Raw genomic sequence first — 27,429 nt, forward strand, 5'->3', positions numbered from 1 at the left:
CCCACCAGCTCCTGCTCACTCATTTCTACGACTCGCCTCACCTTAGAAGGCACTGATTTTGAGCACTCTGATGAAACAACTCTAAGATAACTAGTGTTGTTAGTTGCTCCATCCTGTCCTACTCTTTTGTGACCCTAGGGACTATCGCCCTCCAGGTTCCTCCGTCCAAGGAATTTCCCAGGCAAGAATACTGGAGTGGGCTGCCATTTCCTTCTCCAGGGGATCTTTCAAACCCAGGGATTGAACCTGAGTCCAGAAATATGGCTATCACCTCAATTGTAAGAACAAAACTTACAGCCTTTGTGCCCAAATCTTCTTGCCCTCCGGGTTTCCCTTTCTGTCATATCAGCCTCAGTCTTCCAATCATTTCTGGACTAAAAATCCCAATGTTGTTTTTTCTCTTCCTCCTGTCTTTCCCATTCTGATTAGTCAAAATTAGAGTCTGCTGATTTTTTTTTTCTTGTGAACTAGTTAGTGTACAATTCTGCATATAAATGTACATATAAATAACACTCTCTAAGCCACCAAGATATCACTGGTCAAACATTTAAATGTCCCTTTTCTTAGTACTATGAAACTCTGCTTTTATAAGAGAAAAGAGAATTTCCTGGCAGTCTAATGGTTGGGGCTCTATGCTTCCACTGCAGGAGGCTTGAGCTGGATCCTTGGTCAGGGAAATAAGATCACGCATGCTGCGTGGCATAGCCATAAAATAAATAATTAAGAAAAGAGAAAGTGAAAACTTCTCCTAGACAACATAGCTACATATAAAATGAGGATCAATGACAGGTGAGTCAGCCTGTACATGATCATTGTATTCTAAGTTTTAAGTGACAAGTCATGACAAAGGAAAATCCCAGGGGGTCACTTCTATTCAAGGCTGTAATTATGCTTCTTTTCAATGCCTTCTACTCTAAAGCCCAAGAGGAAACTCCTTTCACCCAGGGACACTGGCAGAATAGGAGCAAGTTTAAGTTTTCAACACTCCCATCATTACTTTACATAGGAGATCTGTGTTTTCTTGGGAAAGTTTTCCCTTTTCACAATGTAGCAGAATGAAACTAGGTCTTTGTTCTCCCAAAAAACCTGAAAAGAACTGCTAAGTCGTAATTCCTTAGAAAAGCAAACAACTGTCATAAGAAGTTGCAATTTCACTCTTACCTATGGAAGACTATTTATGGAGTTTTCTGGGGCAAGCGCTAATATAATAAACGTATTTCATGGATATTGATGACATCAGGAATTTTCAACCGACAGTCTTTCCATAGTTTTGATTACTTCAAAGGACTAGGTAGAGTTAACAGTACTATAGTATATAATTGTAAGTTGCTAAGAGAGTAGATCTTAGATGTTTTCACCACAAAAAGGAAACAGTAATTATGTGAGGTGACAGCAGTTGTTAATGAATGCTATGGTGTTAAATAACTTTGAAATATATAAACATATAAAACCAACAAAACCAACTCCTTGTAGACTTAAACTTGCACAATGTCATATGTCAATTATATGTCAATAAAGTTGAGGAAAAAAAAGAACTAGAAACATGTCAAAGAGGAACTAGGAAGTGCCTAGGGAGAGAAAATGCCTATGGTATCATATGTTGAATAAAGCAGAGCATAAATAAAGCATATGGTATCATATATTGAATAAAGCAAATGAGAACAACAGATAAACACTATTCCCATGACCTCATCCTAACACTCTGTCACTTAACTCAGAACCCAGCTCTAATTAAGAATCACAAACAAGGAAGATGACAAGAGTTATTTAAAAGTCTACCAATTCATGTTCCATATATAATGTATTAACTTCAGTATTGTGGTCATGATATTATACTACAGTTTTACAAGATACTATCACAGGGAAACTAGGTAAAGGTACACAACATCTCTTTGTATTATTTCTTACCACTGCATGTGGTCTGTGATCATCTCAGAATAAAAATTTCAATTAAAAATTGGAAAAAAAAAAAAAACCAAACCTATCAGTCTGGTTAAATTTGACTGGCAGTGGGTGAAAACAAAGGTGCTTTTATTTCCTATTTTATACTTTTTTATACTATTTAGATTTTGTGATCCTGTATGTTCTTCTACTTATCTTTAATTAAAGAATTTATAGATGCTTACATTAAAAAGATCACTATGGAATGATAACCAATAAAAGAGAGTTTTTGTTCTAAAATCTTTTTGTACTAAATCCACTAACCAAGTTCTCATATTTGTCTAAGGAGCACAGAGTGTTGAGTTTGAGAGGGTCATAATGTATGACCCAGTTCACAGATGAGAACACAAGATGTATATGGACTTGCCTTAAAGCTGTTTAAGCATTGGTGGATGCCAGATGACAATTCCAAGATGATCTAATTCTAGAATTTTGAAAACAGTTTTGTCTCACCTCTTTATTTTATTTTGTAACATAAGTGTATTTGTGTTTAATTTTGGAAAACTAGCTGCACTGCTATCTTATCAGAGCTCTCTTTAGAGTCTTTCACAACGTCTGTCTATTAAAATGAACAACTTGCTGATAAGATTATCTGGCAATGGTAACAAATAGATGGAACAAATAGATGGGTAGAAGGTGGAAGAAGAACTTCAAAATGAAAGGATCAGGCAGGGCACCATCTAAACTCACTGATGGATCTCAGCATGACTACATGAGACCATGAGATGTTACGAGTCTCCTGACAGGATAAAATGTGCTCTACACACCTTCACCTATGACGTGTGCTCTCACCAAAAAGCAAAACATGCGAATCAATAATTGAATCTCATCAAGCCTTTACATCTAATTTCAGTCTACAGGAAACACAGACAGTAGAAACACAAATGTACTGACACCATAAGGAAGTCATTAGCTGAATCCAGGCTGCAATATTCTAGGCGCAACTGACCCAGTTTCTTCAACAATGAATTTTACAAAGAAATGTTTTAAAAAGTGTTTTAGATTAAAGGAAACTTAAGCACCACAACAACCATGTGAATCTTATTTGGACCATAATTTGAAAAATCCAATCTTGCCAAACCATTTTTAAAAGATAACTGGGGGCGATCTATAGACTCAATGCAATTCCTATCAAATTACCAATAGCATTTTTCACAGAACTGGAGCAAAAAAAAATTTTTTTTTGTTTAATTTGTATGGAAACACAAAAGACCCCGAATAGCCAAAATGATCTTGAGAAAGAAGAAGACAGCTGGAAGAATCACAGTCTGACTTGACTATACTACAAAGCTATAGTAATCAGAACAGTATGGTGCTGGCACAAAAACAGACACATGGATTAATGGAACAGGAGAGAAAGCCCAGAAACAAACCCACACACTATGGTCAAATAATCTCTGATGAAATAGGCATGAATATACAATGGAGAAAAGACAGTCTCTTCCAAGTGCTCCGGCCTGGTGCACTGGGAAGACCCAGAGGAATCGGGTGGAGAGGGAGGTGGGAGGGGGGATCGGGATTGGGAATACATGTAAATCCATGGCTGATTCATATCAATGTATGACAAAACCCACTGGAAAAAAAAAATAATAATAATAATAATTAAAAAAAAAAAAAAAAAGACAGTCTCTTCAATAAGTCATGCTGGGAAAACTGGGCAGCAACAGGTGAAACTATGAACTTAGAACACTGTCTAACACCATACACAAAAATAAACTCAAAATGGATTAAAGATTTAAATGTAAGACCACTCCTAGAGGAAAACACAGGCAGAACATTCTTTGACATAAATCACAGCAATATTTCTTTTGATCTATCTTCTAGTGTAATGGAAACAAAAGCAAAAATAAAGGGTACTTAATTAAACTTAAAAGCTTTTGCACAGCAAAGGAGACCATCAACAAAATGAAAAAAAAAAACAACCTACGGAATGGGAGAAAATATTTGCAAATAATGCAACCCACAGAGGTTTAATTTCCAAAATAAAAAATAGCTTATATAGCTCAATATAAAGAAACAGTGACCCAATCAAAAAATGGGCAGAAGACCTAAATAGACATTGCTCCAAAGAAGACATATGGATATCCAACAAGCACATGAAAAGATGCTCAACATCACTAATTCCCAGAGAAATGCAAATCAAAACTACAATGAGGTACCACTTAGACTGTTTAGAATGGCCATCATTAAAAAGTCCACAAATAATAAATGCTGGAGAGAGTGTGGAGAAAAGGGAACCCTTCTACACTGTTGGTGGAAATGTAAATTGGTATAGCCACTATGGAGAAGAGTATAGAGGTTCCTTAAAAAAACAAAGTTACCACATGATCCAGTAATCCCAGTCCTGGGCATATTAACCTGAAAAGATAAAAATGCTAAATCAAAAAGATAAATGCATCCCAATGTTCATAGCAGCACTATTTACAATAACCAAGACATGGAAGCAACCTAAATCCCCACTAACAGATGAATGGATAAAGATATGGTGTGTGTATGTGTGTACACATGTTGTTTGTATATATATATGAATATCTCTAGTTATAAAAAAAATAAGGAAATAATCCCCTTTGCAACAACATGGATGGACCTAGATATTATCATACTAAGTGAAGTAAATCAAAGACAAATACCACATGATATCACTTATATGTGGAAACAAATGATACAAATAAACTTATTTACGAAACAAGTAAACTCACAAACATAGAAAACAAGCCTATGGTTACCAAAGGGGAAGGGGTGTTGTGGGATTAAATTAGGGATTTGAGATTAACAGATACATACTACTATATATAAAATAACAAGGACCTACTGTATAGCATAGGGAATTATATTCCCTATTACAATATTGTATTGTAATAAACTACAATGGAAAAGAATCTGAAAAAGTATATATGTAGCTGATTTACAATATTTCAGGTGTTCAGCAAAGGGTGGTTCGATTCCTTGGTCGGGAAGATCTGCTGGAGAGGGGATAGGCTACCCACTCCAGTATTCTGGAGCTTCCCTGGTGGCCCAGATGGTAAAGAATCCACCTGCAATGCCTGGGTTCGATCCCTGGGTTGGGAAGATCCCCTGCAGAAGGGAATGGCTACCTCCTCCAGTATTCCGGCCTGGAGAATTCCAAGGACTGCAGAGCCTATGGGGTTGCAGAGGACGCACTTGGCTCTGAAAGGCTGAGCAACTTTCACTTTCACCTCCCAAGTCTTCCTTAAGAGAGTCAAGAGTTGTTCCTCACCACCTGCTCCTAATCTTTGACTGGGATGAGAAGAGGACTGACTGTGAAATCTTTCTTTTCATCCTGATCCCAGAGAGCTGCTCTAGAAACTGAAACTCAGCCTTAGACGTTAGGGGCCTGGGTTCTAACCCTGACTCTCACATGTAACATGTCCTTGAGTGAGCCATTGCATTTTGTTGTACGCCTGAAACACTGTAAATCAACTGTAAGCTTAAAAAATTGGACTTGCAAATGCAATGTATTTCTATTAATAAATGTGTGCTTTTGTGGTCAGTCGTCGCCTCAGCTGTGTTCAATTCTTTGCAACTCTATCGACTGTAGCCTGCCAGGCTCCTCTACCCATGGGATTTTCCAGGCAAGAATCCTGGAGGGGGTTGCCATTCCCTCCTCCAGGAGATCTTCCCAACCCAGGGATTGAACCCACATCTCCTACATTGCTGGCGGATTCTTTACCACTGACTTACAGGGGAAGCCCATTAATAAATGTTGTTGTTGTTCAGTTGCTCAAGTGTGTCCAGCTCTTTGTGACCCCATGGGCTGCAGCACTCCAGGCTTTCCCGTCCTTCACTATCTCCCAGAGTTTGCTCAGACTTGTGTCCATTGAGTCAATGATGGCATCCAAACATCTCATCCTTCTTAATAAATACTGATACTAATTTTAAAAAAGATATTGGGATATTAAACACTATCACGGGAGTACTATTCACTTTTTTGGGTGTGATAATGGTATTGAAGTTATGCGAGAAAATGCCTTTTTTTAAAGAGATGCCTACTGACACATGTAAAGGCTGAAAAGACATGATGACATGAAGTATGGGATTTGCCATAAAGAACTTCAGCAAAAAAGGGAGGGAGGAGAGGAAAATAAGTGAAAACAAAGGGGGAAATATTGATGGTTACTATATAGCTGATGAATTATGGACGGAGGTTCGTGACATTGTACAGGAGACAGGGATCAAGACCATCCCCATGGAAAAGAATTGCAAAAAGGCAAAATGGTTGTCTGAGGAGGCCTTACAAATAGCTGTGAAAAGAAGAGAAGCAAAAAGCAAAGGAGAAAAGGAAAGAGATTACCATTTGAATGCAGAGATCCAAAGAATAGCAAGGAGAGATGAGAAAGCCTTCCTCAGTGATCAATACAAAGTAGAGGAAAACAATAGAATGGGAAAGACTAGAGATCTCTTCAAGAAAATTAGAGATATCAAGGGAACATTTCATGCAAAGATGAGTTCGATAAAGGACAGAAATGGTATGGACCTAACAGAAGCAGAAGATATTAAGAAGAGGTGGCAAGAATACACAGAAGAACTATACAAAAAAGATCTTCATGACCGAGATGATCACAGTGGTGTGATCACTCACCTAGAGCCAGACATCCTGGAATGTGAAGTCAAGTGGGCCTTAGGAAGCATCACTACGAACAAAGCTAGAGGTGGTGATGAAATTCCAGTTGAGCTATTTCAAATCCTGAAAGATGATGCTGTGAAAGTGCTGCACTCAATATGCCAGCAAATTTGGAAAACTCAGCAGTGGCCACAGGACTGGAAAAGGTCAGTTTTCATTCTAATCCCAAAGAAAGGCAAGGCCAAAGAATGCTCAAACTACTGCACAATTGCACTCATCTCACATGCTAGGTAAAGTAATGCTCAAAATTTTCCAAGCCAGGCTTCAGCAATACGTGAACCATGAACTTCCAGATGTTCAAGCTGGTTTTAGAAAAGGCAGAGGAACCAGAGATCAAATTGCCAACATCTGCTGGATCATCGAAAAAGCAGGAGAGTTCCAGAAAAACATCTATTTCTGCTTTATTGACTATGCCAAAGCCTTTGACTGTGTGGATCACAATAAACTGTGGAAAATTCTGAAGGAGATGGGAATGCCAGACCACCTGACCTGCCTCTTGAGAAACCTATATGCAGGTCAGGAAACAACAGTTAGAACTGGACATGGAACAACAGACTGGTTCCCAATAGGAAAAGGAGTACATCAAGGCTGTATATTGTCACCCTGCTTATTTAACTTATATGCAGGGTACATCATGAGAAACGCTGGGCTGGAAGAAGCACAAGCTGGAATCAAGATTGCTGGGAGAAATATCAATAACCTCAGATATGCAGACAACACCACCCTTATGGCAGAAAGTGAAGAGGAACTAAAAAGCCTCTTGATGAAAGTGAAAGAGGAGAGTGAAAAAGTTGGCTTAAAGCTCAACATTCAGAAAACTAAGATCATGGCATCTGGTCCCATCACCTCATGGGAAATAGATGGGGAGACAGTGGAAACAGTGACAGACTTTATTTTTGGGGGCTCCAAAGTCACTGTAGATGGTGACTGCAGCCATGAAATTAAAAGACACTTACTCCTTGGAAGGAAAGTTATGACCAACCTAGATAGCATATTAAAAAGCAGAAACATTACTTTGCCAACAAAGGTCCCTCTAGTCAAGGCTATGGTTTTTCTAGTGGTCATGTATGGATGTGAGAATTGGACTGTGAAGAAAGCTGAGGGCCGAAAAATTGATACTTTTGAACTCTGGTGTTGGAGAAGACTCTTGAGAGTCCCTTGGACTGCAAGGAGATCCAACCAGTCCATCCTGAAGGAGATAAGTCCTGGGTGTTCATTGGAAGGACTGACGCTGAAGCTGAAACTCCAATACTTTGGCCACCTCATGTGAAGAGTTGACTCATTGGAAAAGACCCTGATTCTGGGAGGGATTGGGGGCAGGAGGAGAAGGGGATGACAGAAGATGAGATGGCTGGATGGCATCACCGACTCGATGGGCATGAGTTTGAGTGGACTCCGGGAGTTGGTGATGGACAGGGAGGCCTGGTGTGCTGTGACTCATGGGTCGCAAAGAGTCGGACACTACTGAGCGACTGAACTGAACTGAACTGATAGCTGGGTGATGAGGTATTCATAGGTGTTTTTGTTTTTTGTTTTTAATTAAAATGAAGAGAAATAAAGGTCAATCTTGAAGCGGAAAAAAATACAATCAGGTTTAGGATGAAGCTACACATGGTGTTAGGGGGACTCCAGGACAGTGAGCCGCGGTGATGCACTGGTGGGAGGGGACAGGGACACTGACCTGCCACCTACCCACCATCAAGGGGCGAACAGGGCAAGAAGGGGGAAGGAGGAAGTTTGGCCACAGGGAATTTGTCTGCTCTTCAAAGTTCTACCACACCAGGTTTATCTTCTTCCTTTGAACTGTAATTTAATTGCCAAAGCACATGATGACTAAACTTTGTATCATTTCCTCCTCTCTTTAGGCTGAAAACTTCTCCCTGCTGAAGAATATGTGAAGGGTTCATGAGGGGCCTAAATCCCAGGGTTCGCCTGGAGCCATCAACCCTCTACCTTCTCAAAACAACTCACACACACACACACACACAAAAACAACTCACAGAAATAAAACTGGATGTCTGAAGCTTAGATTTTGGAGAAAGCTGCAAGTACTCTTCAATGCTTTATAAATCCCCAAGCAATCTTGACCCCAACATTAAACATTTTAACTCTAAGCATTTGGAAACAATCTAAATAAGAAGAGTCAAACTATGATGTCTTTGAGCAAATTGATATTAAGGAAAAGTTAAGACCACGTTTTAGAAAACTAATTTTAAAACAATATTGACCACATACATAAGTATGAAGGAAAAAAAAGGTTTAAAGTGTTTATTTTTATGGTGTGGGATTAGAATTGATTTCCATTATCTTCTAAACTATGAGTACATTATATATAAACCAGAAAAATAGCATAATTAAAACTACCAAATCCACCTAATGTTCTTTGCAACATTAAAGGCTGTGTTCAGCATTAGTCTTAAGGTATAAGTCTCTGTAAACCAACATACCTAAACTGGCATTAAAAACTTACTCAACAAACAGCTCAGAACTTAGTATACTGTGGTTCCCACTTGAAGGAGCTCACAGTCAGAGGGGGTGAGGGGTGAGTTAACAATAATTCCTGAGTGTCAAATGACAGATCCAACGGACCCAATATCTGCTCTCCAAATGCCTGAAATGAACGGATATGCCTCTTGCAGACTTTAACATCAGCTACTTAGGAAGTATGGCTATACAAGGTATTTTCTAAATAAGCTTAAGACAAATCCCAGATGCTTGTCTACACGAGTCCACCATTTATTTAGTCTACTGTAATTCCAGCCACTAAGAAAGGAAAACAATAACTTCCTTAAAAGACTATTTCCCTTTGATAAGAAGTCACGTTCCACTAACAGCAAAGTGAAATTAAGACATATCTGATACGGACTAAGTTCTGCAATACTACAAAGAATGATTCAGGCTTTAAAAACTTTTTTTTTTAAACTGAATTGCACTTGTTGGAAAATTATCTGGATGAAGTTAAACAACTAGTACAAAAATACCTTTAAGATTAATTACTAACTCGACCACAGAACAAGACAGCAGTTTTCAAACTTGTTTTATTATGACCCATAGTTAGAATAAAGATTTTTTTCATCACAACCTAAGCAAGCGCACATGCATACATCTGCATAAATAATAAAAGCCTAATATTATAGTACTTTTTATTATATGTAATGAACTGTGATATTTCCTACTCTATTCCATTTCTTCCTTTTTTTAAATTAAAAGCCTACTGGTTGTGCCAAGTGAACTAAATGTACCACCTACAAATGGGTCCCAAGTTGCCATTTGGGAAAGAATGCTCTAAAATATCACAAGTAAAACCATTTCTAGGAACATGATTTCATTACAGTTGTATCTTTGCTCTTTGTAATATTCAAGTTACAACAGGTCTCAATGCATACACCATCACCCCTGTGTGGGTGTGAGAACATTTCTTCCTATGTCTGAGACCAAGTGAGCTCTTGATGACTACAATCTTTTCAACCACAAAAAGGAGTCTGCAGTTATTACAGAGCTCTTTGTCTGATGGTAAGGCCAACAGCTTTCCCAAGCTATTACTAATTTCACTGTCAGCCATCCTCTCTTGTAAACTTTGTTACCCTCCAATTGTGCTTAACTTTTTTACTTTATGTGTTGCCTGGAAAAGAATGGAAGAGCAAGAGGAGGAGAGTTTTTTTTTATTCTTTGTGAGAATAAATAAACAGAAGTTATGATGGTAAAACTTCAATTATTCTAAATCTTTAGTTTTCCTGAAAAAATAATGGATGAGAGTCATGGCTATAGACTAGAAACACATGACTAATTCTGCAAAACAGTTCTGCAAACTAGAATCTCCTTAAACTTTATTCTCACTATGTATAAAATAGGTACTAAAGGTATAACTATTAATTTAATGAAGATGACACTTATGTCTCAGCAGATGAAAGTAAAAAAAAGGAGGGGAACAGAAGGGACTTGTCAAAAGTCTCTCCATGTGAACTCTCAACACAATGTTTCCTAACAGCTAAAGAAAAAAAACCACTTAAAACAAATCAATATGAATGCATGAAAATTAAATCATTTCAAGAGGTCCTATCCAAGAGTCCCTACATAATGGGAGATTATTTCCATCAGTGTGCAAAGATATCAATAATTTTAATAGTAGCACATTAAAAAGCATCATTTATGCCCAATGGATATAAAAATCTCAAAACCTAGTTTAATGCTATTCTTTAATGTGGTATAAGTAAAATCAGTGACAACTCCATAGTTCTTTGGTCATCCTCCAGTCTTGTGACTCCTACAAAAAGGAAAAAAGATCACTGTAAGGGTTGTGGATGTGAGGGGAAGACACATATTCTTTTTCTAATTTCATAAACTATTTCCATATACTTGGGAAGTGGCAGAGCACAATGCACTGGTTTCCTCTGTCCTTGGAAGCTGTGAGGCTTTGAGTGAGTCCCTTTCTCCAAGCGTCAATTCACCATCTGCAACACAGAGACAGTGACAGTGCCCAACTCAGGGGGACCATGAGCATCAGATGATCCAATGCTAGTAAAGCACTGAGCATAGAGGCGAGCATATGGCGAGAATTCAATGTGTTATAATTACTATATTTTTCTTTTAAAATACTATACACAAAGTGTCAAGAATATTGTTTTGAATTAGCTGGCTTCTTCCAAACTGTAACACTCATTGGCTCTATGATTCTAAGAAGTTTGTATCAATCTTCCTTCAAAATGACCAACCCAAACTAAGCATGGTAAAGATGAATAAGGCTGTGTGTGTTAAGTGCTTGAAATTACTGGAAAGTCTAACTGGAATGCATTCCTCAAGATGTATCTAGGGCCACTAGCTGCTAGCTCAGCATCTGTCAGAGTAGGCACTGTGGATCCCCTGGTCCTAGGTTTACAGAGATCACACCCATGTCACCAAAAAAGAGTTACAAGGCAAATAAGCTCCCAGAATCCTTTTCTTCACCTCAGGACATCTCAAAGCCCTTGCTCTAACAGCGGACGCAGACTGTAATACTCCCAAGGAAGGAGTATTACGATCCTCCTTGCTCATTGGGCGTCTCCTGGGAGTGGTGTTCTGTGGGACACATGGGCCAACTCCTAGGCACACAGAGATCCCAAAACAGTGCTTCTGGGATCAAAGATCAGTTGTGGAGAGATGGATCTGAGACTTTAGAGGTCTAAAACCAGACGCTGAAATTGTAATACCTGACTGATATTCTAAAGTCAGACTTCCCAAAGTTGTTATTAAGTTACAAGTGCTTAAGTTACAAGAGAAATTGGTAACAAATTGGATACATTGTATGAAAGAAGTGTCTCAGTTTCACAGATGCAAATATAAAAAATAAAACAAAACCCTTGTTTGTAAAGCAAAATAAACCTAAGATCACTGCTTTATAACTGTTGAATAGATGCTCAGGATAAGGAAGTCAGAGAAAAGTGGCTGCTGACCTTTACTAATAATGTCAGGATGTTGATGTCATGTCCACGCTGCAGTTGCTCAAGCTGAGGATAAAAGAGCTATCCTTCCCACCTCAACGTGCTATATTTTCTAAACTTGGTTCCATGTTAAATATGCATACTACTGATATTCACATAAAGTGGAACTAGATATTGACTTTTTACTCAATGTCCCAAAATTCCAATATTACCAAGTACAAAGTTCGCCCGAGTTTTAGAAGTTAAAACTGTGGATAAACAAGGTCCTGCTGTATAGCACAGGGAACTATATTCAATATCCTGTGATAAACCATAATGGAAAAGAATATGAAAAAGAGTGTGTGTGTGTGTGTGTGTGTGTGTGTATACATAACTGAATCACTTTGCTCTACAGCAGAATTAACACAAAATTGTAAATCAACTAAACTTCAATAAATTTTTTAAAATGTAAAATGATAAATGTTTCTCTCTTGCTCCCTCATACACACAGGTATTTTCACTTTGACAGTTTTTTTAAAAATTATTAAGAACCAAAAAGTTACTAGAACAGGGGGAAAAAATCATAAAATTAATTGTGAAAAGGCTCTTACTAACAGGTAGCATTTATCAAACATCTACTGTAAAAAGTGACATACTGAGTGTTCTAAGGAACTTTATATTAATTTTATTTAATTTTCAGGGTCATCATATTTGGTTAATATGTTATTAATTCCCTTTTTAAAAATTATAAAACATTTCATACATACAGGCATACATACAAATAGCTGTGTATAAATAGTAAAATCTCAAACATCCAAGTACATACCCCATATCTTTTAAGACAGGACAATTCCAATGCAACCCAAGAAAGCAAACAGCATCCTTTCTTCATCACATGTCCTTCCTATTATCCCTGTTCTATGTTTGAAGAAGCAGAGGCTCTGAGAAGCTGAGTTGTCAGCCCCGTGGAGGAGCTGGCATGTGAACCTCACCTGTCTGATTCCGAAGACCATGAAGCTCAAGCATTTAGGCTGCAATTGCTGAAGTTATACATTTCGGGGGTGAGGAAACAGAGATTTAAGACACTGCCCAGGATCACACTGCCACTGCTAAGCAGCCCAACTGGCATTAAAACCCACATTACAATTATTTATTTATAGTCCTTCTCTTTTAGTCTCGAAATTAACATGAGGAAGAGAGCCATATTTAAGTCAGGGTTTCTCATAAAACTTATGAGAAATTTCACCACTCTCTCTTTTAAATTATTTAAGTAAGTGCTTTTTACTAGACTATTAAAGGAATAGCCTGAGAGGTGATTATTTCACTTTCAGCAAAGGTTGTTCTATTTGATTGCATCAGTGTAGCTCCCAAAAGCCGCTCTGTAATATGAAGGTTTCAGTAGAATAAAGTGCTGCTTCTCAAACTTCAGTGGGCACGGCAACCACCTGAAAATCTTACTAATACGCAGGGCCTGAAATTTCTACATGTCCAAAAATCTCTTGACAATGACTATTCTGCTGGTACTTTTAAGATGTACTCTGAGTAGCAAGAGACTTGGGAAGGAAGTGAAGAGTTAGTTGCTCAGTCGTGTCTGACGTGTTGCAACCCCATGAACTGTAGCATGCCAGGTTTCTCTGCCTATGGAATTCTCCAGGTAAGAATACTGGAGTGGGTTGCCATTCCCTTCTCCAGTGGGTTTTCCCGACCCCAGGGATTGAACCTGGGTCTCCTGAATTGCAGGCAGATTCTTTACCATCTGAGCCACCAGGAAAGCCTAAGAGACTTAAAAGGCCTTCATTATTAACAGGGATCTTGCAGTGAATTTTTTTAAAAATGAAAAATCTTTAACATGTAAGTTTTGTATGGTTTTACTTTAATATCTATTTCTAAAATTGGAACACATCTATTTCTGACACAATTTTACTCTAGATTTCATTTATACATCTAGGACAGAAAATAATAAATTTCAGGATCTATACTTAAGCCAGAATGATATTTCTGACACATGGACAAGAGTGTAAATTTAGGAATTATTTGAACATACAATCAAAAATATACGAATAAATAGGATGAGAAGGTTTGTGGGAACACACATGTATACACCACATATAAGAAAAAAGCAATCAATGTTTACCCACCAAAGAACAGCAAATCTCAGTTGGAAAAGAGATGGCATTTTATCAGACATCTAATGAGGTATGAAACATAAGATTTGTGAGAAAAAAGTAAACCTTATAAAATTCATGTCACACTGCATGGTCCTAAAAATTGTATAGTCATTGCACATTCCGTATTCTGAATTGCTGAATGTATCACAGTGGATAAAAGCACGTGGTTAGCTACTAATTGGAAGTTTTTGGTGGTTCAGATAGCAAAGAATCTGCGTGCAATGCAGCAGACCTGGCTTTGATCCCTGGGTGGGGAAGATCCTCTGGAGAAGGGAATGGCAACTCACTCCAGTATTCTTGCCTGGAAAATTCCATGAACAGAGGAGCCTAGTGGGCTACAGTTCATGGGGTTGCAGAGTTGGACACAACAGAGTGACTGACACTTTTCACTTAAAGGTCTTAATATTTCTGTGGCAAAGGTAATCACCTCTAAGAGAAAGCCAAAGGCTATTAATTTAAAACTTTATTGCATAAATAACCCCCTGAAACTGTGTTCCTCCAAGGCTTCTTTTCTTGAACTTGATCCCATCTGAAAGAACATCTGTTGAAGATGAGTCAGGAGACCATCCTAAGGCACTTAGAATTGTAGGACGTGTTCCCTGAGTCCACTTTTAGGCACAGAAAGTGAATGTGCCTAGGGTAAATGATCCAGTCTCTCTGAATCTCAGTTCCTTCAATACCTCTCAAAATTGTCAAGACTAAATTAAGTTAGAGGCAAAAAAAAAAAAAAAAAATTCATTACAAAAATACAAAGGTAAGGTTTTAAAATATTATTTACATTAAAAAAATCTGATTGGGTAACAATGATCAACAGACGCTTAAACCACTGGCTGAAATGTTGATGAGAAGAATCCTGTGAGTGAGCAAGAAATTACTATCTGCAGACTACTTCCAGGTCATATGGAAAAAGGCAACTTTATAATGGAGGGATCAAGCTGTAATTTCCAGAAGTCACTGATCATTCTTGGCATCATTCAAGCATGGGGCAATAATAATAACAGTAATAATAAATGCATCTTGTTGTGATACAATTAGCAGTACACAGCATTTTGAGGTACCTTTATCAAAACATTTAGCCTGAGTCTAATCACAGTTGTAGGTCTAATTCAGCTTTATACTTTAGGCACTGGTGCAAGTATAAGACACACCGCTCAGAAGCAGTAAGTCAACTTAAAATGTGAGCCGTGTCACCAGATAACTGAATCTGACTTTCTTTCAGGAAAATAAAATGTAGGCGGGTGAGGATCAGCTGTAGACTAAAAGTGACTTAACAGATATAATAACTAACTGCAAAGTGTGAACCTTGTTTGGATCCTTGTTTAAACAAACCAATAGCCCAAAGACATGTCTAGGTTAACAGGGGAAATATGACTTGAGTATTAGATGATATTAAGATATTAACATTAGTATTTATAGGTGTGCTCAAGCCATTGTGGCCATGTAAGAAAATGTTAATAAATGCAAATGAAATCTTTAGGGGAGAAATGCCATGAAGTCTTCAATATACTTTAAATACCTCAGGGGAAAAGCAGTGTGTCTGTTAAGATCTTAATAATATAGCACAGTAACTGTAGCAAAGAGGATGAAAAAGGAAAAAAAGAAAGCTGGGTTGGGGGGAAGAAAAAGGAATTTCCTACCCAAAAGGCAAGAGGGTCTCAAAGATTTTTCGACCCTTCTGAGCTAGCACTGACAGCAGGCCATTTCTTTGTTGGGTTGAGTTACCTTCTATTCTAGACTCTTAAGCAAAGCAGCGGCTTTCTAGGGGCAAATGGAAAAAAAGGCAAATCGTGGTCCATATAATTCTCACAGTAAGCAGCCTCCATTCTAAACTCAGAGCAGGAGCAATCCAATAAACAGATCTCATGTTCCAGTGGGCCCATGAGCTGTTATGTCTCGTGAGCTATTATGTCTCAACAGATTCCTCCTTGGGACTGAAATAAACCACATTTCAAGCTGAAGTGAACCTGCTTTTATGAAAAGCAATAAGAAAGCTGCATTAAACCTACTCAGCCACTTAAAATTTAAGTGAGACCCACAGAAATGTCTACCATTTTCCCTGTAGGAAATTTTATATACTGGCACTCGAAACTGAACTGGACTTCATAACTCATAACCTTTAATATTCACTGGTCTTGATGTTCCTCAGAAAGAAAAATGAAATAGTTGTTTTTTCCTTTTCCTTTTCTCAAGAATAGAGTGCTCCATAAAAATCATTTATACACAACCTCTAGGTATATTCATGAAACACTCTCAGTTATGAAATGGAGCCATATAAAATTAAAATGACCATATACTAGCGTATACAAGACAAAGAATTTCTGCAAATATGGGGAATTACGTCTTCCCTGGAGATAGTCCATGAAAACTAGATAAATAGGTTAAACAGAAGTGGCATTACACAGTCAAGGCATAGAGGACTCTACGGCTTGACACAGTGCTCATGTCACAAATACCTAAACTGTCCCCAAATGATCTTCAAGGCAAAGCAGGCCCTGCTGCCCTCAAGGTATAAGCACCTGCAGACCTTAGGGGACCACTGGCTCACCTGGCCCAAACCAGTATACCACCTGCTCCCCTGTTCTCAAGACGGCCAGCGCCTAACACGGCAGCTTTGGAGTGTTGTTTGGAAAGGAGTCTCAGATTCCCAGCCCTTTTCAGGGTTGAATTTAGTTATTTGCTGGAACACGTGTACGGTATCTCTAAGGACATCATAATAGTCATGTGTGCAATTTCCTCTAAAAACACTTAAGTGACTGTTACCCTTCACCTCATTCTCTCAGACCTCAGCCACAGCGTTCATGCGCTGACTCAGGAAACAGTTATCTGGAAACAGTTATCAGCCAGACCCTGAACTTGGTGCTGGTGGTGAATTAAAAGGCTCTGTTTCATTCCTGCCTTCATGAATCTTAGACTTTCCTCCTCTTTTTCTCCCATTCCCTCCCCCCACCCCCACCGCCATCCCACAACTAGGACTCAGTTTGAATTTATTCCCACATTGGGTTAAAAATCACCATGTGGCTTTCCCCCCTCATTAATTAAGTCTCTTCCATTCCTGAACCCCCTAAGGCGAAAAATAATTTTTTTAAATTTTATATACAAAGCAGAGAATGAACATCTGGAAGATGATATCAATGTGACTCTTCAGTTACAGAAAGGCAAAATTACTCCTTAGTCTATCTTACTCCAGACCTGAAAGCCTGGCAGTAGTTTTCCTTTCATCTCCAATGCCTTTGAATACACCAGAAGTTCAGTTCAGTTCAGTCCAGACACTCAGTCATGTCCGACTCTTTGCAACCCCATGGACTGCAGCACGCCAGGCTTCCCTGTCCATCACCAACTCCCTGAGCTTACTCAAACTCAAGTCCATCGAGTCAATGATGCCATCCAACCATCTCTTCCTCTGTCATCCCCTTCTCCTTCTGCCTTCAATCTTTCCCAGCATCAGGATCTTTTCCAATGAGTCAGTTCTTCTCATTGGGTGGCCAAAGTACTGGAGTTTCAGCTTCAGCATCAGTCTTTCCAATGAATATTCAGGACTGATCTCCTTTAGGATGGACTGGGTGGATCTCCTTGCAGTCCAAGGGACTCTCAAGAGTCTTCTCCAACACCAGAGTTCAAAAGCATCAATTTTTCGGCCCTCAGCTTTCTTCACAGTCCAACTCTCACATCCATACATGACTACTGGAAAAAGCATAGCTTTGACTAGATGGACCTTTGCTGGCAAAGTAATGTCTCTGCTTTTTAATATGCTGTCTAGTTTGGTCATAGCTTTTCTTCCAAGCAGCAAGTGGCTTTTAATGTCATGGCTGCAGTCACCATCTGCACTGATTTTGGAGCCCCCAAAAATAAAGTCTGTCACTTTATTATAAAGTCCATTGTTTCCCCATCTATTTGCCATGAAGTGATGGGACTGGATGCCATGATCTTAGTTTTCTGAGTGCTGAGTTTTAACCCAACTTTTTCACTCTCCTCTTTCACTTTCATCAAGAGGCTCTTTAGTTCTTCTTCCCTTTCTGCCATAAGGGTGGTGTCATCTGTATATCTGAGGTTATTGATATTTCTCCCGGCAATCTTGATTCAAGCTTGAGCTGCATCCAGCCTGGCATTTCGCATGATGCACTCTGCATATAAGTTAAATAAGCAGGGTAACAATAGACAGCCTTGATGTACTCCTTTCCCAGTTTGGAACCAGTCTATTGTTCCATGTCCAGTTCTAACTGTTTCTTCTTGGCCTGCATACAGATTGCTCAGGAGGCAGGTCAGGTGGTCTGGCATTCCCATTTCTTGAAGAATTTTCATAGTTTGTTGTGATCCACATAGTCAAAGGCTTTGGAGTAGTCAATAAAGCAGAAGTAGGTGTTTTTCTGGAACTCTCTCACTTTTTCGATGATCCAATAGATGTTGGCAATTTGATCTCTGGTTTCTCTGCCTTTTCTAAATCCAGCTTGAACATCTGGAAGTTCATGGTTCACATACTGTTGAAGTCTGGCTTGGAGAATTTTGAGCATTACTTTACTAGCGTGTGAGATGAATGCAATCATGCGGTAGTTTGAACATTCTTTGGCATTGCCTTTCTTTGGGATTGGAATGAAAACTGACCTTTTCCAGTCCTGTGGCCACTGCTGAGTTTTCCAAATTTGCTGGCATATTGAGTGCAGCACTTTCACAGCATCATCTTTCAGGATGTGAAATAGCTCAACTGGAATTCCATCACCTCCACTAGCTTTGTTCGTAGTGATGCTTCCTAAGGCCCACTTGACTTCGCATTCCAGGATATCTGGCTCTAGGTGAGTGATCATCCTGCCGTGGTTATCTGAGTCATGAAGATCTTTTTTGTATAGTTCTTCCGTGTATTCTTGCCACCTCTTCTTAATATCTTCTGCTTTTGTTTGAGTTCCTCTATTTTAAATCCATATTTTCAGACTTTCTGTTTACAAATAGCAGTTGGACTAGACATACAACTTCATACTCTGTCTTGTTCAGGTTGTGATTCTCAGCTAGAGTCAGCTCGGAGTCTTCAACCACAGGGCAGGAACTGGTTCTTCACTGTCTTCTCATCCTGCTCTCACTGAGCACCCATTTCCTACCCAGCACCCACTATGTGCTGGCCACTATTCACCGCACCAGGCTTCTCATGGACCTCACATTCTCATGGAGGGGAGACAGACAAGAAAGAAAAGTATAAATGACTCTGTTAGAAGATACGAAGTGCTCTGGAGAAAACTGCAAGCAGGGAGCAGGGCATGTGGAGTTCTGGGGAAGACGAGAGGGCTCCAGGTGGTTAGGGCTGGTCTCCTTCCAAAGGCAAGGTCCAAAGAAAGACCAACGGGGAAGGAAGTGTGGACATTTGGGGACAAGCCTGTTCCAGGCAGAGGGAACAGCACATGCAAAGGCTCTGAGCTAGAAGGGAGACTGATACGACCGAGAAATAGAGAGAAGTCAGTATGCTGGGAACAAGCAGTGTGGTAGAGAATGAGCTCCAGGAGGCAGTGGGGGAGGCAGAACAAAGGGTCCCTGTATGTGTCAAATTAATAGTAACAAACAATAATGATTAGTAAGGTAGCTGCCATTTACTGAGTTCTCTGTGCCAGCAGCAAGTCCAAATAGGTATTGTGTATTATCTCCTTACCTGGAGGACGGCATGGCAACCCACTCCAATATTCTTGCCTGGAAAATCCCACAGACAGAGGAGGCTGGCGGGCAACAGTCCATGGGGTTGCAAAGAGTCTGACATGACTAAGCACAGGACATTACCTCCTTAAAATTTCAAAACAACTGGTTGCTCCAATATGCAGAGATTTGACTTCCTGATTCAGGACAGGCATAGCAGTAAGTCCAAAACTCTCTAGGAAATATTTCCCTTCACAAGTCCCTCTCCCCTGTCCCGTAACCCCACTGCCTTAACATGACTAAAATCTTTGCTACATGCTGCAGTTAATTTTCCCTTGCACCTGAAAAATAAAAATCTAGTTTCTTATAAATGTCAAATGTCTTGCTTATTTCCAAGTTGTGGTTTTTAATATGATTTTCTAGTCTGCTCTGGTACCCTAAGGTAAAAGGGTTCAACTTATGAAAAGTTGGTAAGTATAGTTTGAGACACTTCAGAGTTCAAATCCTGTTTTAATAACATCCTTTGATGTGTTTAATTAATCCTTCAGCACAACTTTTTCTCCTCTGAAATATATGGTATAACTTAATGTTTCAGGGTGCCAGTTATAGATTGCACCTACTAGTGCCAAAAGACATATTGTTCTGGTGGCCACCCTCCCTTCTTTCTGCCGCACTTGCATTTAGAAGGCATCCTGATGTATAGAAATAAGCATGCCAAGAGAGCTGGGCTTGCGAAACACAGTTAATTAGTGGAAGCATCAGATGTGCCTTCATAAGAACTTTGGTAGACCTTTCATTGCTTAGTTTCCTCTAAGGAGGACAATTTGAAAATATCTTCTAAATAAAAAGACACTGTTCAGTTCAACTTGAGAAACATTTATTGGTCAGGTGCTATGAAGATAAAGACAGTCCCAGTCACTGCCCACCAGAACTTAGAGTTCATCACATTGACCAAATGACAGACCTTCAAGATGAAGGAAAATCTGGGATAACTGCATGCACTGATGCAGAAAGTGCCAGAAGAAATTGGGAGTACTTTTTAAAAAGCCACTCACCCAAAACATCAGACATCAGCTGTCCCCTGTTGAACCAAATGTAAAGGATGGATGGCTTAAAAGCAGAACTTCTGAAAGTAAAAAGTTAAGAGTTGGGCAGAATCTTATAATCAAATTTTCTGTATCTAATTGTATGCTCACAAGTTTCCACAGAGATTAACTGCTTATTTTTATTCTCCTAATACTTAAACCACAAGAAGGAAATCTTTAATATCCATTTCCAAATATTTTGGTTAAGAGAGAATCAGAGATTTTTAGTTAGCACCAATTCCTCACATGAATGAAAGGTATTTTATTTCACAAAATTGATAATAAGGTAATAAGACCTAAGCCCAAGCCTATGGATTTATACAAACTGAAACAATGCTAATGATCAACATACATGTGACATTAGGGCTGTTGTTTCAGTCACTAAGTCATTCTTTTGCCAGGCTCCTCTGTCCATGGGATTTTCCAGGTGAGAATACTGGAATGGGTTGTCATTTCCTTCCCCAGGGGATCTTCCCAACCCAGGGATGGAACCCACATCTCCTGCATTGCACCGAGATTCTTTACAGCTAGGCCACCTGGGAAGCCCCAGATGTGATATTATGTAAAGTCAAAATGATGTGAAACAATCTGTGGAAATGCTTAACGTTAGTTAAGTGGGTCCAGAGGAGCAGGGCATAAGAAGGAGCAAAAATCAGCCCATATTGTGCTCATCAAGCCCTAATGCCTGGGGCCTGCCTGGCAGTGAATATAGAAGAATGGACTTAAAAAAAAAATATATATATATATATATATATATATATATATATATATAGCAAAAACAGCACATAGGCAAGCAGCAGTATTACAAGGAACCAGTATAGCTTCAGGGGTCACCAGATTCTGACTTTTTTTAAAAAAATGAGTAATTTCATTGACTAGGCCTAAAATATTCAGATTAATTTATTACATTTATTTTCTAATACAATGAATAAAAGTCTAATATTAAATAAATGGTCTATGACACAGATGGTAGTAGCACTTTATCATATTATCATTATACAGTATTATATGATATATGTTATAATAATATATATGATATATATAATTAACATTATACAATATCAGATGTTTCCACCATCTCAAAGCTGATTTGAATCAGAATTACCTGTGGGAACTTTTTAGAATCGCATCTTCCCAGGCCCCACCCATTGGATGTTCTGATTCAGACTTTGGGTTTGGGGCTTTACAAAGCTTCTGGAGACAGTGGTGATCAAGCAGGTTGGGGAGCCAAGAAGACTCCCAAGAATGCCAAGAAGGCAGACTAAGCTGCCTTCAAAAACAATGATAGTAAAATGCAATAAACAGTGTCTTCTCAACAAAACCAGACTCACGCTAAGGCACGAGTCTTACTTTTTAAACATTAAGAACACTAATATCACTGAAGATCATCAAACAGCTATATACCCAGTAGCATATTTCAAAACCTAAAATGGTTTTGCATGCTTAAATTTATGAAAACTTGAAAAACAAGTGATCAAGGGCTAATCCGAAATACCACAGACATGAGAGGTACTAAAAAATCATTGATTATGCCTCTTCACTCAAAAGATATCAGAACTTGAGTTCCTGGATTTTTTTCAGTAAATATGCCAAATCTAAGTTTTACTTCTTTTGTGACTGAATACCTATGCCTTCATTGGTTCTTTTAAAGTTCTAAATATACAGGATTCTTCATGGAAACATGACATCTTCTTCCAACAATTTTGTGCAATGAAGTATCAAATGTGAAGCTCTAAGAATCTAAGCAGTCACACTGCTTCCCAGAGACTGCTCTATAAAGCACCCAGTTAACAGTCTGGATGGATATAACGTCTAAAAAAACTGCATTTGGAAAGATGGTGACAGCTCTGGCCAGACTAGTATAGGAACACGTTGCTGGGTCTATTCATAGATGTCCAATACTGAAGGTGCGTCTTCCAACAATGACCTGGGAAACATTTTCTACGGGCTTAAAACACCCATGATCAAAATCCTACATATTTAATAAAAACACACACATTTATCAATATTTTACAACATTCCTAGCATTCTGCTACAGTGCCAAGACACAGTTTGCCTAAACTTTAGGGTTTTTCTTTCTTTCTTTCTTTCCTAACAAATAGGTATGTAAGCTAATTTAGGAACCAAAACCAACATCTTGACTATCAAAGTTTCAGACTGAGAATACAGGGTTCAGTGACCAAAATGCCTGCCTTTGGTTTAGTATTGGTTCTTGTCCCATTAGAAAACACGGGGTGGGGAGCCGTCAGAATAGTCTGGATAGATGCACTGCCATTAAATCATCTGGGTTGCAGAGGGGCAAAAGTAAGGCAGGAGGGAAACCACAGGAAAACTCCGCAGAAAGCTGCCCCTCGCGATCAGTAAAGAACTAAATTCAAGGATTTGCCTACAGCTGGTAAAACGGCTTACTGCTTTCATCTGCTGGATAAGCAGCAGTAAACTCGCCGGTGGGCTAATTAGGTCCAACTTGAAGGCAAGGACCGGGACCAGAGAACGATCAGCCAGGTCGGGAGACTCGCTCAGACACCCAAGAAGGAGCCGAGTCACACGGTTCCAAGTCGGGGCGCAGCAGCACACTCTAGAGGGGCGGCCTGTTTGGGGCTGCCGGCTTCCCAGGGCGGACCTCGGGGAATCATTTCCCAACCATCCGTGCCAGCCAGAAACTCACACGCCCCGCAGGGACGAGAGGCGGCCGGCTGTGGGCAGCAGCTCTGTCAAAAGGTTTGAGAGGCGCCTCCCCCACTAACATCCTCCCCCTAAGCCTGGGGTCTTCATCTCGCGACCCCCCGGGCCATGTCACTTCTCACGGGGCCCGCAGAGGCAGGAAGTCTGGAAACCAACCGAGAGGGGAGAGAGAAAGTTGGGAGGCGCGAAGTGTCTGCGGGCGAAGGAAGGAGTCTGCTGGGGAGCGATCGGAATGCAGTAACTTATTTTTGACCCGAGCCGCCATCGGCCGGAGAGAGCGGGACTCCAGGCACAGGCTGCGACTCCGACTTCCCCCCGCGCGCTGTCCCTCCAGGCCCAGCCCGCCGCCCGCCGGACGCGCTCCACTCACCCAGCTCCTCCGCCTGCAGCCAGAGCGGCGCGGAGACCGCGAGCAGCAGGGCCAGGAGGCCGCGCCGGACAGCCCCCGCCTGCGCGCAGCCGCCGCGGGCGCCGGCCACCATGGCCCCGCCGGGCGCCAGCTTGGCAGGCTCGGCTTCCCCTTGGCGCGCGCAGCGCCGCCGCCGCCCCGGCCGGCCGCCTCCTCCGCGGCCGAGCGCAGCGCCTGGACTGGGCGCAGCCGCGGCCGGGCACCGAATCTCATTGGGGCGGCCCGGGGCCCAGCCCGGCGGGGGCGTCTCCTGCCCCGCCCCACACGCCGGCCCCCGAGGAGGAAGTGGCTCCCGGGTGGCGGCGGGCCGCCGGGGTGGAGGCGCCCCGGGATCTCCCAGCACACGCTCTCTTTTTCCTCCGCCCCTCCTCCCCGGTGCACGTGAACCTGGGAGCCCCGAGGACTCCCGGCGGTGAGACCCGCCCCGAGCCGCACTGTGCCTGGGGCGTCCCCGGAGTGCCGGAGCCAGCGGTGGGCGCGCCGCCTACGCTCCTCCAGGGCGTTGCTAAGCCCACGGGGTGAGCATGCCATTGACAGTAGCAATGGGGGACTCGAAATATTGTCACGGTAGGATGATGGTGGTGAAAACATCCAGTTCAAGTTCCCTCATTCATTCATTCATTGAAAAGTTACTAGGTTTCAGAAGTGTGCCTTCCAGGCACGGCGGTAAAACTTTGTGACCCTTGGCAGACATTAAAAATAATCAGGCAAGTATGCAATGAAAATTGCAATCGTAGACGAAGAGCTCCAGTGTACACCCAGGAAGGTCTAATTAGATGGCAGGAGTCGAGACTGCAGGTAGGAATTAAACACGAAAGGCTTCACTTAAAAAGAGGCATCTAAGCTGAGGCTCAGAGAGCATTCAGAATGGGGCTCGGGAAAGCTGAAGGCGGGGGACAGGAGAACTTGCCTGCTGCGCAGAAGAGCTGAGGGAGAAAAGGGCCTGCGTGGGGGGAGCAAGGCGAACAGGTGAGTTCATGGCCGGGAGTGGGAAGCCAGAGTACTGAGCAGGGGCCGAACGCGGAGGGCCTGGAAGGGTGTTTAAACATCCTCGGAGCAAGGAGCAGCCGCAGAGGGTTCAGACGAGAGGGAATGACATATCCCGATTATCTGGCGGGTGAAGGAGGGTTTGGGGGAGGACAGTTTGGAAGAGGGGAGAATTACAAGGCTATTAGCGAATAGCTGGGTGGGAAAGAGGTAGTGGAAGTGAACGAGGACAGATTGAATACACATTTTAAAGACCGACGTCTCCAGATCGCTAGACCTCAGCTCTCTACCATAACCTTCTCGCTACCGCTCCGCGCGCTGCGGTTTTCCTGGGTAACAACACCAGCGGAAGCAGAGAGGCGGATGTATTGGGACGAGGGTGGGTGCGGGGCGGGTACCAATAGCCTCTCTAAGGTCCAGTATCAGTCCGTCACGAGCTTTTTGGATACCCCCGATAGAGTCTGTTCACACATGCATTCCTTTTTTCCTCTATTTTTTTGACTAAATAAAGTTAGTCGAAACTTCCAATGAGATTATCTTTGGGGCTTTGCTTTCTGGAAGGCAGCAGAACTTAGAGGAAACAATTTAGGCTTAGAAATGAGGTTGATACAAGTCTGGATCTCAGATCAGCCACTGACTGGGACTGATTCTCTCTGGATTTCTCTTCACTGGGGAGTATGATACCTAACTTTCCTGGTTGTCACAAAGACAAGATAAAATATGTATAAGAAGTTCTAGCATACTTCCCTGGTGGTCCAGTGGTTAAGAATTCACCTGCCAATGCAGGGGATATGAGTTGGATCCCTGGTCCGGGAAGATTCCACATGCCATGGGGCAACTAAGCCCAGGGGTCACAACTACAGAAGCCCTAGTGACGTACTATGCTTAGTCGCTCAGTCGTGTCCAACTCTTTGCGACCCCGTCGACTGTGGCCCGCCAGTCTCCTCTGTCCACTGGGATTCTCCAGGCAAGAATACTGGAGTGGGTTGCCATGCTCTCCTCCAGGGGATCTTCCCAACCCAGTGATCAAACCCAGGTCTTCCGCATTGCAGGCGGATTCTTTACCATCTGAGCCCACCAGGAAAGCTCAAGAATACCTAAGTGGGTAGCCTACCCCTTCTCCAGGAGATCTTGCGGGACCCAGGAATCGAACTGGGATCTCCTGCATGTCAGGCGGGTTCTCTACCAGCTGAGCTACCAGGGAAGCCCCACAGAAGGCCTTGGGCAGCCACAAATAAAGAAATAAAAAGGGAGATTTTTTTTTTTTTTTAATTCTAGCATGTGAGTAATCAGTAAATAATAGGTTTGGTATATTTGTATTGAAAGCAAATTCACACCCATGAGAATATTATATATTCTTGCACACAAAACACAAAAAGATACTTTGATACATTGAATCATTTCCTAACTCCATTTTTCCTGTTTTTTTTTTCTTTCATTCTTTCTAAGAAGGTGGGTATGGGCAGCTTCTGGCTTCTACCAGGTGTGGCTCTGAGCATAATGAATGAAGATAAACAATGGGAGCATTGTTCACCTGGAGGAATTCCTAGGGTGGGGGCAGGTGGGCTCCCTTGGGGATCATTTCTAAGACAGTACCTTGATGGGAATCCAGTAGTTTATTTTACACCAGAATCCTGAGCCAGATCAGGAATTTTGGGATCAGGTAATGAGAAAACTAAAAGGCCAGGTGGATCCTAGTACTTTCAGATGCCATTCTTTCCTTAAAAAAGACAGTCTCTAGTCAAAAAAAAAAAGCATAGTGAAAGAAAAACATGAAAATGCAACAGATTATCAATTATACTTTTGTATATAGTACAATAAATAAGCCTCATTGAATTGATATACTTCAGCCACACAGACTTTTATGTTAGGCCTGTGTGCATGTTTTATTCTTGAGTTCGTACCATTTTGATTTTTCTTTTATAATGCATCTCTGAAGTTCATGTAAAGTTCCAAGATGCTATTAAAGATTATAGTTGTTAGAATCCATTTACAACATCTCACAAACTAAGATCTAAAAATTACTTACCATGTGAAACATTTTTCAGAAGGGTCTCTCACAGGCTATCTAACCCCTACTCCTACTTACTATCTAATCTTTCTGTATTTTGCATATCTAACTATAATTTATGCTTATATTTGCTAGCCCTTCTGTGAAAATTGAGAACAGCTGGTCAGGGCTCCTTTGTTTTATGTATAAAAAATGTATTCTGTATTGTTTAGATAAGACAGAATTTAAACAGAACTGCAAGCCTAGTTTTATTTTAAAGTAGTTACAGTTCTTCAGATTGTCAATTTGATGACCTAATCAATATTGTCCTTAATATTTAGTAACCCTGTTTGTGACTGTCTGGAGTAGACCAAATGAGGTATCAGTTTGAAACCTTTACAGGCTACGGCTTCCTTAACACTCTTCCTTTTCTGATTCAACTCAATAAATATATTTTGAATATTTTCTATATGTGAAACAATGTGACAGAGATTCAATTAAAACAAATACAGGTAC

General features: G+C 40.8%; 1 protein-coding gene across 2 annotated transcripts in view; it reads right to left on the reverse strand.

Annotated features, from left to right (window-relative positions):
• DCBLD1 (discoidin, CUB and LCCL domain containing 1) overlaps positions 1–24,009 on the reverse strand; it is a 72,458-nt gene extending 48,449 nt beyond the window's left edge. For both annotated transcript variants that reach the window (XM_061132059.1, XM_061132060.1), the window contains exon 1: positions 23,898–24,009. In XM_061132059.1, the coding sequence (XP_060988042.1) occupies positions 23,898–24,009 (112 nt within the window). The remainder of the gene's footprint in view (positions 1–23,897) is intronic.
• Between the last annotated feature and the right edge of the window lie 3,420 nt (positions 24,010–27,429).

Source organism: Dama dama, chromosome 28, assembly GCF_033118175.1.
Source record: "Dama dama isolate Ldn47 chromosome 28, ASM3311817v1, whole genome shotgun sequence".
NCBI lineage: Eukaryota > Metazoa > Chordata > Mammalia > Artiodactyla > Cervidae > Dama > Dama dama.